This window comes from Humulus lupulus, chromosome 9, assembly GCF_963169125.1.
Source record: "Humulus lupulus chromosome 9, drHumLupu1.1, whole genome shotgun sequence".
NCBI lineage: Eukaryota > Viridiplantae > Streptophyta > Magnoliopsida > Rosales > Cannabaceae > Humulus > Humulus lupulus.
Genome location: NC_084801.1, coordinates 19601050 through 19620637, shown reverse-complemented (window position 1 = coordinate 19620637; position 19588 = coordinate 19601050). Strand labels below are relative to the sequence as shown.

Here is a 19588-nt window from a genome sequence, read left to right as displayed (position 1 = left end):
ACTCTAATCTAAAAGAAAACAAAAAAAAAAACATTTCAAAAACACATTTCTACCAAATACTAAATACATAAATATATTAACAAAAAATACATTTTAAAGACTAAAATAGATAGAAATTGGGTTTAGATTACCTAACCTTGGAAGAAATGGGCAAGAATTGGACTAGGGGGCGTTGGATTGTCGAGGGGTGGTGAATGGGCGACGATTCATCTTTGGTTTTGCAGAGAAATTTTCCAGAAAATGAAGAAGAAGGCTCGGGATGGGGGTTATATCGACGAACACTATAGGGACTACATGTCGTCGCTGTAAGGTAGTGAATAGTACACAAATCCCCTCGTGTGCGTACACGTCTACCCTACAGCGACGACTAGGCAGTTAAAATTTGACTTAATTTTTTTGGCAGTTCACTTTCCCACGTTTTTTTGTCCTATAGCGACGAAATTTCGTCCATATAGAGTACAAAATAACTAATCAGTGGATTAAATTGGACTCTATAGCGAAGACTATAGGAAAAGAAAAATAGGCAACCAACTCTTGGCGGTTAAGTTCCCTCCCTATCCTACAGCGACGACATGTCGTCGCTCTAGAATAACATTTTCCCTCCTTTTTTTCCACGATGACTCTACCTCAACGACAAGTCGTCACTATAAGGGGGGTGCAAATAGGCAACCAACTCTGGGCGGTTGAGTTCCCTGAGTATCCTATAGTGACGACAGGTCGTCTCTATAGACAAACAAATTTCCCTCTCTTTTTTTTACGAAGACCCTACAGTGACGACATGTCGTCACCATAGAGTCAGTCCCCACCTCATTTTCCCTCCAAATTCCTAGTACCCTACAGTGACGATGCGCTATCGTTGTAGGGTATCAGGAATTTGGAGGGCATCGTTGTGTGTTGTTGACGACCCTACAGCGACGACATCACGACATGTCGTCGCTATAGCTTATTTTTTAATAAATTAAGAAAAAATAATTTTTAGTGGATTTTTCCTACATACAGCGACGACATTGGAGTCATCGCAATAGATGTCGTCGTTGTAGAGTCTTTTCCTTGTAGTGACATGAGATTAAGTGGATGGGGAGTATACTTAAGTGTCCAGAGTGTTTTGAGGTGCTAATGAACACACTCTCGTTGCAGAGTGCTAGGGATGATCTTAACCAGACCTGGAGCGAGGTATCTCACTTAGAAGGTCAAGCCCCAAATCAATCTTTGCCTATGGGGAAGAGATTTCCTAGGATCTGCGTTGAAAACGTTGCCAAAAAAGTTAGGTTTAACCCTTTAGGGATCAAGAAAGTAAACCATAGTAAGAAAAGATGGTAACAAGGAACCCCTAAACTACCCAGTGGAGTGAATAGGGAGTTGCCTCCAGAACTTAGGAAAGAATACGAGGATTCATTCCCAGTCCATGTGGTGGTCTATAACACAAACAACAGTCAGCCCAGGGCTAGAATTGGGATTTAGAAGTTATTTCCATAGGTGAGTGAACAGGCCCTGTCCCTATTCTAGGATATGTTTTCATGATTTTTTATGATGTTAGACTGTTGTATGTCATTTATTTTCAGTTAATTACTTATGTATCAAAATCATGTACTAAGTTTGAAGTAATATTAATGACAAGTTGTTCTATTCTTTTCTCTTTATTGTACATTGTTATAAAGTATATTAGGTTTGAACTCAGTTTATATTATTAGTATTTTCTTTTTTGAGTTCTAAGTAGAATGTGTTAGGCCTTTTTCTAAATGGATAGAAGATTTCTCGTTCGTAGTTTAAACTATTTGGCTCTAGGATTTCGAACGAATCGCGATGCCTCCACAAAGAGTTGTGCGGCAAGGAGTGAATAGGGCTCAGGTACCAGAAAACTTTAACCCAAGAAATGCCAAGATGGATGCAGCTATGCTGTTGGGAATTAATCAGGCACACGCTGAAGAGATTACTCTTCTTCAACAAGAACTTAGTCGGGCACCTAGGGTTGGAAGGCCACCAACCTAACAAGCTGTGGAAGTGAGGCCACAACAACTTGCTCAACGAGACCCGGTATACAAACATTTCCGAAAGTTGCACCCTCCACCCTTCGAAGGTGGCGTGGATCCTATGGAAGCTGAAGAATGGATGAGTTCTCTTGAATCCATTTTCGAACTAATGCACTTGGAAGACCTAGCTAAAGTATCATGTGCTACGTATATACTAAAGAAGGACACTCGCATCTGGTGGGAGAACATGAAGCATATCCAGAATGTTAGAGCTATGACATGGGAAAAGTTCGTTCAAGCTTTCAACGAATAATTTTACAATGAGACTATCAGAGATTCTAATGTGGATGAATTTGTGAACCTGATCCAAGGAGATACTACTGTAGCTTAGTATGCGCAACAGTTCAACAGGCTAGCTAAGTTTTCTTGAAATTTAGTAGCCAACGAGGAATCTAAGGTTGATAATTTCATAAGAGGGCTCAAGCAAACGATTTCTCGAGATGTAGAAATGGCTAGTACTGAGAGGTTCACTTATGATCAGGCATTGAAGCGAGCATTGAAAGCATAAAGAATGGAGGAAAAGATTTGGAAAGATGGTGCTGCGAGAAGGGAAGCCCACAAACCTAATCATCATAATAATGACCACAAAATAAAGACCTCCAAAGGTTCAGGAAACAATAGTCAAACTGAAAAGAAGAGCAAGTTCAGATTCTAGAATCGACCAGCTCAGTCAGGGTCAAGGAAAGAATATTTGCGTTGCAGTAAGTGCAACAGGAAGCACCCGGGGGAGTACAGAGCTCACACTAGAAGCTGCTACAATTGTGGACAGGAGGGCCACTACAAGAAAGATTGCCCCAAATGCAAGGCGGCAAGGAAGTTGAGCCTAAGCAGGATGATATGTTTGTAATGGCACAGGTCTTCGCGCTAACTCAGAAAGAAGCTAAAGCCAGTACCTCAGTGGTCACAGGTCAAATTCCTATAGCCAATATTTTATGCAATGTGTTAGTTGATTCGGGTGCTACCCATTCCTGTATATCAACGTGCATGATAGAGAAAATAGGAAGACCTAGGGAGGTATTCCCGATAGGCTTTAGTACGATGTTGTCGTCTGGAGAGACAATGACATCTAGAAGATATGGGTACGCGGTGTCGATGACTATAGACAGGTGAGAACTCTACGCTGACTTGATTGAGCTGACTATGCATGAGTTTTCCGTGATACTTGGAATGGATTGGCTCTCCAAGTATAGTGCAAACATTGATTGTAGAAAGAAGATCGTAGTGTTTCAACCCGAAGGGGAAGATAAGTTCGTGTTCAAGGGAGAAACTACGGGACCCAAAACGTCGATCATCTCAGCGCTCAAGGCAAATGGGATGATGGGAAAGGGGTACCAAGCATTCCTTCCTAGTATAGTGGACACAAATAAGAACACGCCACAATGACCTAAGGACATTAAAGTGGTGTGTGAGTACCCCGAGGTGTTCCCAGAAGATCTACCAGGTTTACCCCCGGATCAAGATATCAAGTTCGTGATCAATTTAGCACCAGAAACAACCCCTGCTTTGAAAGTATCGTATAGGATGGCGCCTTTGGAATTGAAGGAGTTGAAGGAATAGCTACAAGAGCTGCCTGATAAAGGATTCATTATACCCAGATACTCATCATGGGGAGCTCCGATGATGTTCGTCAAGAAGAAGGATGGATCGATGCGGATGTGCATTGACTATAGGTATCTGAACAAGATGAAGAAAAAGAACAAATATATGTTACCTAGAATCAACGATTTGTTTGACCAATTACAAGGGGCAGCGATATTCTCTAAGATATATTTGAGATCGGGATATCATCAGCTTAAGATCAAGGAAAGTAATGTACCCAAAACCAGCTTTAGGACTCGTTACGGGCATTATGAGTTTTTAGTAATGTCTTTCGGTCTAACAAATGCCCTTGCGACATTCATGGATTTAATGAACAGGGTGTTCAAAGAATATTTGGACAAGTTTGTAATTGTCTTTATTGACGATATTTTGACATAGTCAAGGACAAAGGAGGAGCATGAGGATCCTTTGTGAAAGACGCTCTAGAGGCTCAAAGAACAACATTTATATGCCAAACTGAAGAAGTGCAAGTTTTGGGTAGAGGAAGTGGCATTTATAGGCCACATAGTAACCAAGAATAGAGTGGCAGTGGACCCAGTTAAGGTTGAGACTATCAAGGATTGGCCAAAACCAAAGAATGTCACTGATGTAAGAATTTTTCTTGTTATAGCGGGGTATTATAGGAGATTCTTGGAAGGATTCTCCAAATTGGGAATGCCACTAACAAACCTTACTTGCAAACAAAAAAAGTTCATGTGGACTGATAAATGCAAACAAAGCTTTCAGGAGCTAAAGGAAAGATTAATTACTGCTCCAATGTTGTGTGTACCCAAAAGCAACGAAAATTTTGTAGTCTACTGTGACGCGTCCAAGATGGGGTTAGGATGTATACTGATGCAAACTGGAAAAGTGGTGGCTTACGTGTCCAGACAACTGAAAGAATATGAACCAAGATACCCAACACACGACTTGGAGTTGGTTGATGTGGTTTTTGCCTTGAAAATAGGGAGACATTATCTCTACAGGGACAAATGTGAAATATACACGGATCACAAAAGCCTTAAGTACTTTTTCACTTAGAAGGAGTTAAACATGAGGCAAAGGAGGTGGCTCGAGCTCGTTAAAGATTACGATTGCGAGATATTATATCATCCCAGAAAGGCTAACGTGGTGGTTGATTCCTTAAGCTAGCGAATTCATGGCATCGTTGCAGCTCTAGGGTTGGTGGAAGCTTCATTAAAGAAAGAGATAGTGGGAGTCAAGATAAAATAGTTACAGGCAGGCTAGTCAGTCTCACATTGCAATCAGATTTCTTGGAAGAGATTAAAGAAAAGAAAAAATTGGACGTCGATCTGGTTAAGCAAGAAGCCTTGTTATAGGAAGAAAAGAGTGGAAACTTCACAATGTCAGAATGTCGAATATTAAAATACAAGGGCAGGATTTGTCTGCCTAGGGACCAAGAGGTCAAGGATAAGATCCTTGAAGAGGCACACACAACGCCTTACTCATTGTACCTAGGCGCAACAAAGATGTATCAAGATCTTAGTCCGTGTATTGGTGCCCAGGAATGAAGAAGGACATAGTCGAGTACGTAGCCAAGTGCTTGGCTTGTCAACAGGTGAAAGCAGAACACCAAGGACCCGGTGGGTTACTGCAATTGTTACCAATACCACTGTGGAAATGGGAAGAGATCGATATGGACTTCGTGGTTGGCCTACCAATGGCTATAGAGCGTCACAATGCAGTTTGGGTGGTAGTGGACCGCCGTACTAAGTCAACTCATTTTATTCCGTTGAAAATGACATACATTGTGGATCAATTTGCAAGGTTATATATGAAAGAGATAATCAGACTCCATGGTGTACCAGTATCTATAGTTTCAGACAGAGACCCGAGGTTTACATTAGGTTTCTGGGAAAGATTACAAGAGACAATGGGTACGAAGTTGAAACTCAGCACAACCTTTCACCTGCAAACTGACGGGTAGTCAGAAAGAACCATCCAGATACTGAAAGATATTCTACGAGCGTGTGCCTTAGAAGTCAAAGGTTCTTTGAAGGAGTACTTGTACCACATGGAATTTGCGTACAATAATAGTTATCAAACAACCATTGCAATGGCCCTATACGAGATGCTTTATGGCAAGAAGTGTCACTCACCCTTGTATTGGGATGAGATAGGAGAGAGGCGACTAGCTGGGCCAGAACTAGTGGTTGAGGCTATAGGTGCTATAGAAAGGATAAGGAAGCATATGCTCATAGCTCAGAGTAGACAACAAAGTTATGCCAATGCCAAAAGGTGGGACATCGAGTTCGAGGTGGGACACAAGGTTTTCTGGAAAGTCTCGCCAACAAAAGGTGTCAAGAGGTTTGGGAAAAAGGAGAAATTAAGCCCGAGATATGTAGGTCCTTTTGAGATTATCGAGAGGATAGGACCAGTGGCTTACTGCTTAGCTCTACCTCCTGCATTGGCCAATACCCATAATGTGTTTCATACTTCCATGCTCAGAAAATATGTGTGTGATCAGTCCCACACGCTTAGTTATGAACCGCTGGAGCTACAACCGGACTTAAGTTATGAAGTTAAACCAGTTAAAATACTGGAACGAGGAATCAAAGAATTGAGAACTAAAAAGATACCCCTAGTTAAAGTCCTGTGGAGCAACAATGCAGTTGAAGAGGCTACTTGGGAACTAGAGGGTGACACACGCGAGAAGTACCCCGAGATATTTGGGTTAAATTTCGAGGACGAAATTCTTTTAAGGAAGGGTGTAATAACCCGGAATTTTTTTTATTTATTATTTTATTTTAGTCATTTTTTTATTTTATGTAAATTGTTGCGAAGTATTTTATTTTAAGTGTAAAAGAAAAGATTAAAAAAATAATTCGTGAATAATTTTTTTTATTAAGGAATGTGAGTTGATCGCTTTAGACTATAGTTTGTGGACTTAGATGTGAAATAAATATGATGTGGGAAATATTTATTTTACTAAAGACCCTAGAATAATCTTAGAATTTTAATTAGTATCACATGAGAATTTTGGACATTTTTTTTTAGAATTTTAGTATATGATTTTATGTGTTTGGACCCACATAAAATCATAGACTCATTTTAGACTATAATTTTATGACTTATTCACTAAGAGCCTATCAATAATTCAAGTGGAATTTTATGGGATTAAAGTCCTGATTTTATGTTGAAAGGACTCACATGATATCATAGACATAAGTTTAAACCAAAGTTGCATTATTTAATGCTAAGACCATAGTTTATTTTTAATTATTTTAAGCATTGATTTAATGCATTATTTTTTTAATAAAATGCATGTAAATTTCAACACACGATTCAATGTGTTTCTCCCTTAAGTTCTCAGCCTAACACATAAACTAAGTTTGGGTGGGAAAACAAAATCTTTTGAGTGGTCATGGGAAGTTATTGGAGGTTGGATGAGAGGGAGTTAGGGTCAGTTTTCCATTTACTTCAGACCATATCAAGTCTTAGGGAGAGGCTGAGAGAGAAGAAGAAGAAGTGCATAGTGTACTTGTGAAGTGCTCGTACAGTCAACAAGAAGGGAGCAAGGTGAGTAATTTTTTTAGGTTTCCATTGAATTACAGACCTTGAATAAGTTCTTAGAGTCTCTCAATCTCTTGTAGAAGAAAGCAAAGGAAAAGAGAGAGTGTTCTTGAGACTTTGGCACAAGAACGGTCCGAAGAAAAAACGTAAGTACGAGTCTAATTTTTCTCTTAGATTTTGAGTACGAAATTCATGTAGAACAGTTTGGTGGTGTTCATAGTATTGTGGACTAAAGGTGGGGTAAGAAGGAAGCACAAGAAACCAGCCACATTAAGAGGTACAAATCCATGAATTTCCTTTGTAGTTTAAGGTACCGATTATTTTTCATTTTTGTTCTTAGGTTGGCTATGGATTTATGGGCTGTTTTGCATGGATTTAATTGGTGCTTTGGGACTAGAAACATACATTAAGGGGTTGGGGATAGTTTAATATGTGTGATCTTGAGGTTTGAGATATGTTGGTGGTCGTTAAAGGTTGGAAATGGTGGTTGTCGTGCGTGGCTTTGTTGGTCACGGGTGGAGGTCGGTGGTGGTGATGGTGGTTCTAGTGGTGGCCGAAGTTGTGAGCATGGTGGTATAGGGAGTGAGTTCGTGGCTACCATGGTGAGAAACCTTGGTTCGAGTGGCCATGAATGAATATGTGATGAGGATAATTGGGGTCACGTGCATGCATGTGTGTGCATGACCCAGCTGGTTACAGATTTGTAACCAAAGGGACTAGAATGGTAGTTGGTCCCAAAACTTTGGAATTTTGTCGCGAGGCTCGGGATTAGGTACCCCAAAGTCTAAGACCTGATTTTTGAGGGTTGGGGTTAGAATATTTATTTAAGCAATGTCCAAGTATAATAATTTATGAGCAAGGCTAAGAAATTATTACTTAACCTTCAAGAAAATTCTAGGCTCGGGGTTTAGTTCCAAAGTTTAGATTTGCTGGCTTTGAACCTACAAAATATTTTCAAGATCTTAGAAAATATTTTAGGACGTACAATTACTTTTTTTAAGTCTTCAGATCAAGAAGTGGGTTCGGGACTCGTGTTTTGGACTCGGGTACCAAAAAATGGGATATTAAGAAATAATTTGAGTTTTGACTTGAAATTTCAAGCGTAGTCTAGGATAAAATTATTATTGGAAATAATAATTTTCTAAGTTGGGTTCGAAATTTTGAGAAGGGTATTGTGGTCATTTTATCCCAAGGACTCGGGTTGGGCCAGGGTCGGGAATTCCAGTTTTTTATTTTAAATCCCTTAAATATATTTAAAATCTTAGTAAAGCATAAACTAAGGAATATTTTCCCAATATGATTATAGGGTCTAAACGCGATCAGAAATACTCACAAGGACATAATTCACGAAAGCTAAGGACAAAAGGTAAGGAAGTATACACCAAGAGTAACTTAGCTTATTGTGATTTTAGTTAATTGTTTGCATGTTTGTATATTGCCAATTAAACTCTAGTTGCTATATATGTATGATTACATGGTTGAATGTGCATAGTTGTACCCATCTGGCGGGGTTGAATGTACTTAGTTCAGTAAGGTATCGTGAATGCAATATGTGAGATATTTGTGTTTGCTGAGGAAAACCTTATGAGGGTGGGTCCCATACAGCCATACACTGGGGTTATCCACCAAGACGGTAAATTCATCGTGTTTTAGCAGAGTGTACCCCTTTGGTACGAGAGATAAGTATTCTCTGCGCCGTGGAGGCCACATGGGGATCATGACCCCATAGATAACTCGATGACTCAGTTATATGTTCTTAGTATGTTATGCAATGCTTTGACTTACATGAATGTTCTAGACATGTTGCTTAATTTACAGTTTCTAGTTGTCCATAACTGTTATGCCAAGTTGATTAGTTAGCTTAATTATAAGCACTTTCTTTAAGAGTTCTTGGAGGAAACTAGAGATTCTTGGAGCTAGAGAGAGAAGGAGGGTAGAGAGAGATTGGAGAGAGTGATCAAGTCTTCCAAAATACTATTTTGACCCTTATATAGAATAGGCACCGTCACTAGGTCTAACCAATAAGATTAGACTAGTAAAACACGTCATAAAAGCATTTCACATAACTTGTAGGTGACGCGTCGCCTGCATGCAGGTGATGTATCGCCTGTTATTGTTTTTTGAAACCCTAAGCATCACGCAATGCTACGTCTCTTGGGTGGCGATGTGTTGCCGCCCTCTCTATTTTTTGGACACTTCCAAAGGTTCTAAAACTACTCCAAATAATGTGACCAATTTTTTTGGGAACCCTTAGATACCTTCATGCATCACTTTGGACCAAAAAACACATTTTTAAAGTGCCTACAATTAAAGCTTAAATTTCACATCTTCACTATGTGAAATTTACTAAGTGTAACGGCCCAAATTTGCTAATAAGGCTTAGGGCCTTGATTAGCGTGCCTGGAGGGCAATAAGTGAATTATGGATATAATATGTGAATTTATGTTAATATGTGTTAGAGATGCATGTTTAGTTGAATTAAATACGCATGTGGGCCCCGTTTGGATATTAGGGGTATGTTTGTGATTTTAGCCCGTTGAGGGTATAAATGTGATAAATGTGATATGTTTGTAATATATCTGTGTAGCACGATCTAAGACAGTTCTAGGGAGCAGTTAGCCAGAAAGTCACAACGGGGTTGAGAATCCGACTCAGGGCGAGTCGAGGGGTATTTTGGGTATTAGATGTATTATGGAGCTATTGGGTTATGGAAATAAATATTAAGAGATATAATTGAGGTTAGAATGTCTAGGAGGGAATACTGGGGAAATTTACCATTTTGCCCTTGGGGACGTTTTTGGTACCACGAGCCTTGACGTAACCTAGTAGACTTAAGTTGAATAAAAAAAACACAATAAGCTTTCAGAATTTGTAGAAACTGACTTTTAGACACTTCTCCCTTCCTTTATTCTTTCTCTAAGGCACATCAAGGGGAAAACTAGGTGAAGCTAACTTGAAGCTAAGGACTTCAGCTGGGATTTTTGGGAGATTAAAGCTTGGAACTTAGAGAATCTACACAGAAACATAACTCATCAAGGTAAGCTCCTAATATGTTAAAGTGTGTCAATTTTCAGCTGTTTTTAAGGTTAAGTATTAGAGTTTGCATGTTAGCTAAGTTTGGATTTGTTCTTGATTGCTTGGCTGAGTTTTGGGGCTGGTCTTTGTTAGGTTTTAATGCTGAGACTGTGTTAGAATCTTTGTGATAGTTAATTTGGATTGTTGGCTTGATTTGGGGGGAAATTGGACTGGTTTTTGAGGTGGAAAAGGCTGAGTTTTTCTGGGTTCGAGGGGTAGGGCTGCGGCTCTGTTCTTGCTGAGTCGCAGCCCCTTTGAACTTAGGGCATCAGGAAATTGGAGGCGCGCCGCGGTGCCCTTCAGCATGGGTCGTGGCGCATGTGGGAAATTTTGAGGCTAGGCCTTGGGTTGAGCTGGGGGCCACAGCATGAGTCCCTAGGGCCACGACGCTTAAGGTACTTTTGGGTTTTTAAGAGGTTTTAGGCTCGGGAATTCACTAGTTAAGGCTCAGGATGGATTTTATCACCCGGAATGATAGAATTATGGTTTGAAACTATTTATTGGACTAGGGTTTGATAGGCAGACATTGTTAATGTGTTGTGACTAGGGCTTCGGCGAGGCTCGGACTAGGGAACTGTGCTCGGGGCATCGGTGCTTGGAAAGCTCGGGATGCAGGTAATAAAACCACTGTTTCCATAGAGCTTGTATGCAGGGCAGAGCCCAATATGTTGTATTGCAGGGAGTATCCCTTTGTTTGAATTTGTTCATGTTCAGTATATGATTTATTATGTTATGAATACAATTGTGTAAATGTTCGGCAAGAGTCGGGAACGGCGCAGGCCAAGGTCGGTAGGGGCCGGGAACGGCAAGGGGCCGGGAATGGCGTTAGGCACGTGGAGTGCAAGGCCGAGTGCGGCAAGGGGCCGAGAGCAGCGTTGAGCACGTGGAGTGCGAGTTGCCAGGGCGAGACCCTAAAGGATACCTGGGATATCCTCATGGTGTGGACCGCGAACCCAGGGCCTGGTACAGCGCTTGGGACGGCATGGCCGTATGTGCTTTGCCTATTGATGGCCTATTTATATGCTAAGTGTTTGTTATGTATATGTGTTCTGCTTGTGAGGGTTTTCTTGCTGGGCTTCGGCTCACGGGTGCTCTGTGGTGCAGGTAAGGGCAAAGGAAAAGTCGACCAACCATGAGTATGGAGAGCGTGAAGCGACGCGTACATGTTTGGCCTGCCTGGCTGCCACAGCTAGTGGGTTTTGGGAGATGGTTGTACTAAAGCCTAGATTTTGTCATCTAGTCGACTTTGTGTGTACTTTTATGTTGTAAATATTTCTAAACGGTATCTTGGGATCCCAAATGTCAAACACTTTATGATTTTCAGTAAATGAAATTATTTTCAAAGTTTATAACTCTGTTTATGATTTAATTACACTTTTAACCTAAAACCTCGATTAGCAAGTTAAATGCACGCTTTAAACTCACTTAGTAACGACTCTAAGGAAGTAGGGCATTACAACTTGGTATCAGAGCGAGCCAAGGTTTATGGTTTTGGAGATTGACCAAACATGTACACTCGCTGTCAGTGACAAGCTCGACTCAGGGTTGGTTGGTATGATTGTCTAGTATGCTTGAATATGTGCCTGAATGCCTTGTTTGCCTACTTATTTCATATAGAGCATGATGAATGAGTTAACATATGCATGATGCCAGGGCATGTCCCACTGTGTGTTATATGCTATCTGTACATTATGTGAATTACTGTTTGTGGTTGGTTGATGTGATTGGGAGGTGGTTTTGGATGTTGTTATCGTGCCTGATGAGTGGCGTCGTTGGTTGCAAGCATATTTGTTGAGATGCCTCGACAATCATCTAGACTCCATGGTAGTAGGGCCGAGGATGACAATCAGGGTCAGGACCCTCCACCTGCCCCACAGAATTGGCAAGAGATGTTTGCCGAGATGGAAGCAAGACTGCAGCGAATAGAGGAAGAGCTTCGATAGTTGAGGCAGCAGGCCCCACCTCAGGCCACTGGGCTGTCAGTTCAGCAAGTTATGGCGTCGGTGCCGGTTCAACCTGTTATGGAGAACAGGTGGGAACCTTTGTATGAGAGGTTCAAGAAACAGCATCCTCCCACCTTTGAAGGTGGATCAGACCCACTGCGTGCAAAGCAGTGGATAAATATGATTTCCTCAATGTTGGATTTTATGAGGGTTCAGGGAAATGAGAGGGTAGCTTGTGCTAGCTACATGTTCAGAGTGGATGCCCGCATCTGGTGGTACATGGTAGTTCAGAGAAGAAACATAACAGTTATGACTTGGGAAGAGTTCAGAAATATATTCAATGAAAAGTATTACAGTGTGGCAGTTCGAGCTGCGAAGGTTGACGAGTTCATTAACCTAACTCATAATCGGTTGACCATGACTGAGTATGCTTTTAGATTTGATAGATTGCCAAAGTTTGCGCCAGATTTAGTGCCGCTTGACGCGGCAAGAAGAGATAGATTTATACGGGGATTGAATGCTATGATTGCCCGTGATGTGAAGATCACTTTGGATCCAGAGGCTACTACCTACGCCCAGGTTGTAGAAAAGGCCCTTACAGCTGAGAGGGCTGAGGATCAGATCTGGAAGGAAAGCGCTATTAGGCACGATGTCTGGAGGACAATGCCTCCTTTTATTGGATCTAGTCGGGGTGGTGGCTCTAGTGAGCAGAAAAGGAAGGCCCCAGATTCCTTTGTTCCTCCCAGTTCAGATAGGAGGCCACGGGGTGCTTTTACTGGCCGTCAGGGCGGAAATGACAATTGGAGGAGTTTTCCAATGTGTCCATGGTGTAGACGTCGACACCAGGGTGAGTGTAGGATCAGGGCCTGCTTTGTCTGTGGGAGTGCCAGTCATCTGAAGAGGGATTTCCCTCAAGTCAAGAAAGAGGAGCTGAAGCAGAGTGACAGTCTTGCTCCTGCCAGGGTATTCACTTTGACTCAGACTGAGGCGGAGGCTATCCCCTCAATTGTGACAGGTTAGATCTCTAGTGCTGGTTCTTTGTATACTGCATTGTTTGATTCGGGGGCTACCCATTCATTTGTATCTGCTAGAGTGATAGACCAGCTTTGTAGATCTAGTGGTGTGTATGCTAGGGGATTTCAGACTTTGTTGCCAACAAGAGAACTGGTAGTCTCTAGGAAATGGATTAGAGCATTGCCAGTAGAGATAGATGGTAGGGAATTGTCTGTTGATTTGATTGAGTTAGAGATAGACAACTTTGATATGATTCTAGGGATGGATTGGCTATCGAAGTATGGGGCAACGATTGACTGTAAGCGCACAATGGTGACTTTTGAACCAGAAGGGGAGGTACCCTTTGTGTTTGTGGGGACAGTTAGTGGACCACAAGTACCAACGATTTTAGCATTGAGGGCTAGAGACTTGATGCAGGAAGGTTGCATGGGATTTCTAGCGAGCGTTGTGGATACCTCTAGGGTGGTGTCGGTTGGACCGGGTGAGATTAGATTGGTGTGTGAGTTTCCGGATTTGTTTCCAGTAGATCGGCCAGGGTTGCCGCCGCAGCGGAAGATTGATTTTGTATAGAGTTGGCACCAGGAGCGGAGCCAGTATCTAGGACGCCTTAAAGAATGGCTCCAGCAGAATTAAAGGAGTTGAAGATTCACTTGCAAGAGTTACTTGATTTGGGGTTCATCAGACCGAGTTTCTCGCCATAGGGTGCTCCAGTGCTGTTTGTCAAGAAGAAAGATGGAACTCTCAGGATGTGTATTGATTACAGGGAGCTGAATAAGTTAACCATTAAGAATAAGTATCCACTACCTAGGATCGATGATTTATTTGATCAGTTACAGGGAAGAACGGTGTTTTCTAAGACAGACCTCCAATCAGGTTACCATCAGTAAAGGATTAAAGAGCAGAATATATCAAAGACCGCTTTCCGAATGAGGTATGGACATTATGAATTCCTGGTTATGTCCTTTGGATTAACCAATGCCCTAGCAGCTTTTATGGACATGATGAATAGGGTTTTCAAGGATTATTTGGATAAGTTTGTGATTGTGTTCATCGACGACGTCTTGGTGTACTCTCAGTCGGAGACAGAGCACGAGCAGCATATGCGGTTCATTTTACAAAGGTTGAGGGAGCATAAGTTATATGCTAAGTTCAGTTAGTTTGAGTTCTGGTTACTGTAGTTTACATTTCTGGGCCATATCGTCAGTAAGGAGGGGATTCTGGTTGATCCAAGTAAGATTGAGGCAGTAAGAAATTGACCTAGGCCGAGCAGTGTTCCTGAAGTGAGAAGCTTTTTGGGTTTAGCGGGGTATTATCAACGATTCGTTGAGGGGTTCTCCAGAATAGCTACGCCTTTGTCTGAACTGACAAAGAAGAAGACAAGGTATGTCTGGACGGACAGATGTGAGAACAGTTTCAAGGAGTTGAAATGGCGACTGATCACCACGCCAGTGTTAAGTCTGCCGACAGATAATGAAAAGTTTGTGGTTTATTGTGATGCATCCAGACAGGGTTTGGGGTGTGTGTTGATGCAAGCTGGTAAGGTGATAGCCTATGCATCGAGACAGTTAAAGGAGTATGAGCAGAGATATCCCACGCATGATCTGGAGTTGGCAGCGGTGGTGTTCGCACTTAAGATCTGGAGACATTATCTTTATGGCAAGAAGTGCGAGATTTACACCGATCATAAGAGCTTGAAGTATTTCTTTACACAGAAGGATCTGAATATGTGCCAGAGGCGGTGGCTGGAATCAGTTAAGGATTATGATTGTGATATCCTATACCATCCTGAGAAGGCTAATGTAGTGGCTGATGCATTGAGTCAGAAAGGCCTAGGACAGTTGTTTAGTTCGAGACAGATATCTGATAAGCTAGCCGAGGAGATGACTAAAGCGGGCATAGAGTTGGTGGTTGGTCGGTTAGCCAACATCACTCTTCAGTTTACACTCCTTGAGAGGATTAAGGAGGCGCAGGGGAAAGATTCCCAGTTGAGAGGTCACAAAGAGGATGTCTTAGTCAGAGCGACTAAGGACTCTTCTATTTCAGAGATGGGGTTACTGAAGTACAAGGGTCGGATCTGCGTTCCGATGGATTCTGATATCCGACGGGAGATTTTAGATGAATCGCATACCACTCCCTATTCTTTGCACCCGGGTACAATGAAGATGTACCAGGATTTGAGAGTTTTGTTTTGGTGGTCGGGTATGAAGAGGGATGTGGTGTACTATGTGGCCAGGTGCTTAACCTGTCAGCAAGTTAAGGCTAAGCATCAGAGGCCAGCGGGGTTGCTGCAGCCTCTGGGGATCCCATAATGGAATTGGGAGGATATTACCATGGACTTCGTGGTTTGTTTGCCAAGGACCGTGGGACAGCATGACTCGGTGTGGGTGATTGTGGATAGGTATACCAAGTCCGCCCACTTTTTTCCTGTTAGGACGACTTATAATGTGGAGCAGTATGCAGAGTTATATGTGAAGGAGATTGTTCGACTTCATGGGGCTCCGAGGTCGATAGTATCCGACAGGGACCCCACTTTCACTTCCAAGTTTTGGGAGAATCTACAGAAGGTTATGGGCACGCAGTTATGGTTTAGTACTGCTTTTCATCCTCAGACTAAGAGGACGATTCAGATATTGGAGGATATGTTGCGAGCCTGTGTACTAGATTTTGGGGGATCTTGGAGTAAGTATCTCCCTTTGATTGAGTTCTCGTACAACAACAGTTATCAGGCGACCATCAGAGTGGCTCCGTATGAGATGATTTACGGAAGGAAGTGTAAATCACCTATCCATTGGGATGAGACAGGTGAGAGGAGACATTTGGGTCCAAAGATGGTTCAGAGGACCAATGAGGCGATTGAAAGGATTAGAGCGCGAATGCTCGCCTCCCAGAGACGACAGAAAAGTTATTCAGACCTGAAACGCAGGAGCGTGGAATTTCAGGTTGGTGATCATGTGTCTCTTAGGATTTCACCTTTGAGGGGAGTGAAACGGTTTGGTGTTCGGGGCAAGCTGAGCCCTAGGTTCGTTGGCCCCTTTGACATTTTGGAACTGGTTGGATAGGTAGCTTACAGATTAGCGATGCCTCCATCTTTATCAGGGGTTCATGATGTTTTTCATGTGTCCATGCTCCAGAAGTATGTGTCAGATTCGACGCACGTTCTGAGTTATGAGAATTTGGAGCTAGATCAGGATTTGTCCTATGAGGAGAAGCCAATTCAGGTTCTTGACCAGAAGGATAAATTCTTCCGGAGCAAGACTATCGCCTTGGTAAAAGTGCAGTGGAGGAACAGCAAGGTTGAGGAGGCGACGTGGGAACTTGAATCAGAGATGAGGGAGCAGTATCCCAAGTTATTTAGGTAATTTCGAGGACGAAATTTCTGTAAGGAGGGGATAGTTGTAACGACCCAAATTTTCTAATAAGGCTTAGGGCCTTGACTAGCGTGCCTGGAGGGCAATAAGTGAATTATGGATATAATATGTGAATATGTGTTAGAGATGCATGTTTAGTTGAATTAAATATGCATGTGGGTCTCATTTGGATATTAGGGGTATGTTTGTGATTTTAGCCCGTTGAGAGTATAAATGTGATAAATGTGATATGTTTGTAATATATCTGTGTAGCACGACCCGAGACAGTTCTAGGGAGCAATTAGCCAGAAAGTCACAACGGGGTTGAGAATCCGACTCAGGGCGAGTTGAGGGGTATTTTGGGTATTAGATGTATTATGGGGCTATCGGGTTATGGAAATAAATATTTGGAGATATATTTGAGGTTAGAATGTCTAGGAGGGAATACTGGGGAAATTTACCATTTTGCCCTCGGGGATGTTTTCGGTACCCCGAGCCTTGACGTAACCTAGTAGACTTAAGTTGAATAAAACAAAACACAAGAAGCTTTCAAAATTTGTAGAAATCGACTTTTAGACACTTCTCCCTTCCTTTATTCTTTCTCTAAGGCACATCAAGGGGAAAACTAGGTGAAGCTAACTTGAAGCTAAGGAATTCAACTGGGATTTTTGGGAGATTAAAGCTTGGAACTTAGAGAATCTACACAGAAACATAACTCATCAAGGTAAGCTCCTAATATGTTAAAGTGTGTCAATTTGCAGCTGGTTTTAAGGTTGAATATTAGAGTTTGCATGTTAGCTAAGTTTGGATTTGTTCTTGCTTGCTTGGCTGAGTTTTGGGGTTGGTCTTTGTTAGGTTTTAATGCTAAGAATGTGTTAGAATCTTTGTGATAGTTAATCTGGATTGTTGGCTTGATTTTGGGGGAAATTGGACTGGTTTTTTAGGTGGAAAAGGCTGATTTTTTCTCGGTTCGAGGGGTAGGGTCGCGGCTCTGTTCTTGCTGAGCTACAGCCCCTTTGAACATGGGGCGTCAGGAAATTGGAGGCGCGCCGCGAAACCCTTCAGCAAGGTCCACGGCGCGTGTGGGAAATTTTAAGGCTAGGCCTCGGGTTGAGCTCCCTAGGGTCGTGGCGCTTAAGGTACTTTTGGGTTTTTAAGAGGTTTTAGGCTCGGGATGGATTTTATCACTCGGATTGATAGAATTATGGTTTGAAACTATTTATTGGACTAGAGTTTGATAGGCGGACATTGTTAATGTGTTGTGACTAGGGCATCGGAGAGGCTCGGACTAGGGAATTGTGCTCGGGGCATCGATGCTTGGAAAGCTCGGGACGTAGGTAATAAAACCATTATTCCCATAGAGTTTGTATGCAGGGCAGAGCCCAATATGTTGTATTGCAGGGCGTAGCTGATAACTCTTGAATAAAGAGTTATTTCATGTGCTTTTGAACTTATAATTGTGAAGAAATCATGAGTGATGTTAGTTTATTTTTAGTTTTTGTAGCTATCTTTGATGTTTTCATTATTTTAATTAAGTGTAATTATTTTTTAGTTTTTTAATAGCTATTGGGTTAAAGATAATGATTTCATGGATAATTATGTGCACAAAGGAATGAGTTAGCATATGAATTTATTGTGATGAATTTATGTGTTGATGGCTGAATATTCAGGATTGCTGCAGCAAAACTGAAGCATTGTGATCAGGTGTATTTTGGATGAGGGAACACATGGCAGTCAAGAGTCAAGCTTACATTTCAGCCGATGTGGCAGTGGCAGAAGGAAATAATCAGCATATTGGAGAAAAGGACAAAAGAGAAGGAAGACTTGATGTTTTGAGAAAAAAGAGGGGCATTATGGTACTTTTGGAGGAGAAGAAGATAACCTAATATACCAAAAGAATGCTCCAGCCGTAATATAGAACCAGCAGCCATTTTTGGCAAAGAAAAACCAGAAAAAAAAAACAGAGAAACAAGCTGAGATACCCACAAGGAAGAAGGAGGACAAGCATAGAAAGCTCAAGCATTGAAAGCTCAAGCATCATTTGGATTTGTTCTTTCTTCTTTTCTTAAACTTTCTATTATTAATTTCTGAGTTAGATACTAAATCTGAATATTATGGGCTGTTTTGATTGTGAATTACTGTTTATGAAACCAGCCATGAACTAATTTCTTGGTGGCTTGGATTGTTGATGAACCCTATGTTATAATCTATCCATTTCTTGCACTTTATTTTAGTAAAATCTCCCTTGATCATTCAAGTGTGCTTAAATTAATTTCTTGTTGTTGTTTGGCCAGCAATGGCAAGTTATTTTAATTATATTTAATGCTGGAAAGGTTAAATGTAATAGGAAAAACTTGGATGACACAAGTCATAATCTAGGTTAGGTTATGTTAGTAATTAATATAGGGATATGTTAATTACCTTGTGTAACCTATGAGAAGTGAACTGTGAGTGCATTCTTAAATCTGATTTTGCATAGGAATATGTTTAATTAGATAGAAGAATTAAGGTCATAAGATTTGGGAAAGTTTTATGCGTGTTAAATGAACTTTTTGTTATCCTGGGAGTTTTGCTAGAGTATTGCTGCAGCAATACGTTCGCAATTTGTTCAGGACGAATAATATAGGGGAATTCAACAATTCAAGTCCATTTTGCAATTCATAAATTTCTCTCAATTTTCTTGTTCAGTTCAGTTTTTAATTTCAGTTTTTCTATTTTATTTTAATACTTTGCTTAGTCTATAAACAACCACTTGACTTTTAATTTTCTAAAATTGTTTAGTAATTGTTTTGCTTACTTTTTAATTTGCAATCCCTGTGGAGACGATCTTGAATACTTACTACTTTATTACTTGTTTTGTGACTGTGTACACTTGCACATTTTAATCAAATTAATTTACACAACAGTAGCCCTTTGTTTGAATTTGTTCATGTTCAGTATATGATTTATTATGTTATGAATGCAATTGTGTAAATGTTCGGCAAGAGCCGGGAACGGCGCAGGCCGAGTTCGGCAGGGGCCGGGAATGGCGTTAGGCACATGGAGTGCAAGGCCGAGTGCAGCAAGC

General features: G+C 41.4%; 1 protein-coding gene across 1 annotated transcript; it reads left to right on the top strand.

Annotated features, from left to right (window-relative positions):
- The first annotated feature begins 5643 nt into the window (after nt 1–5643).
- LOC133799486 (uncharacterized) lies at nt 5644–7777 on the top strand. The gene is made up of 2 exons (XM_062237500.1): nt 5644–6339; nt 7616–7777. Exons 1-2 carry the CDS (start codon nt 5644–5646, stop codon nt 7775–7777), a joined length of 858 nt encoding a protein of 285 aa, XP_062093484.1.
- The last annotated feature ends 11811 nt before the right edge of the window (nt 7778–19588 follow it).

Bases quoted from the DNA above. Each gene is read 5' to 3' on its own strand.
- LOC133799486 (XM_062237500.1), top strand. From the start codon at position 5,644: ATGGAATTTGCGTACAATAATAGTTATCAAACAACCATTGCAATGGCC. The intron at 6,340-7,615 runs GTAATAACCCGG...TGGTCGTTAAAG, and splicing joins AAATTCTTTTAAGGAAGGGT to GTTGGAAATGGTGGTTGTCG.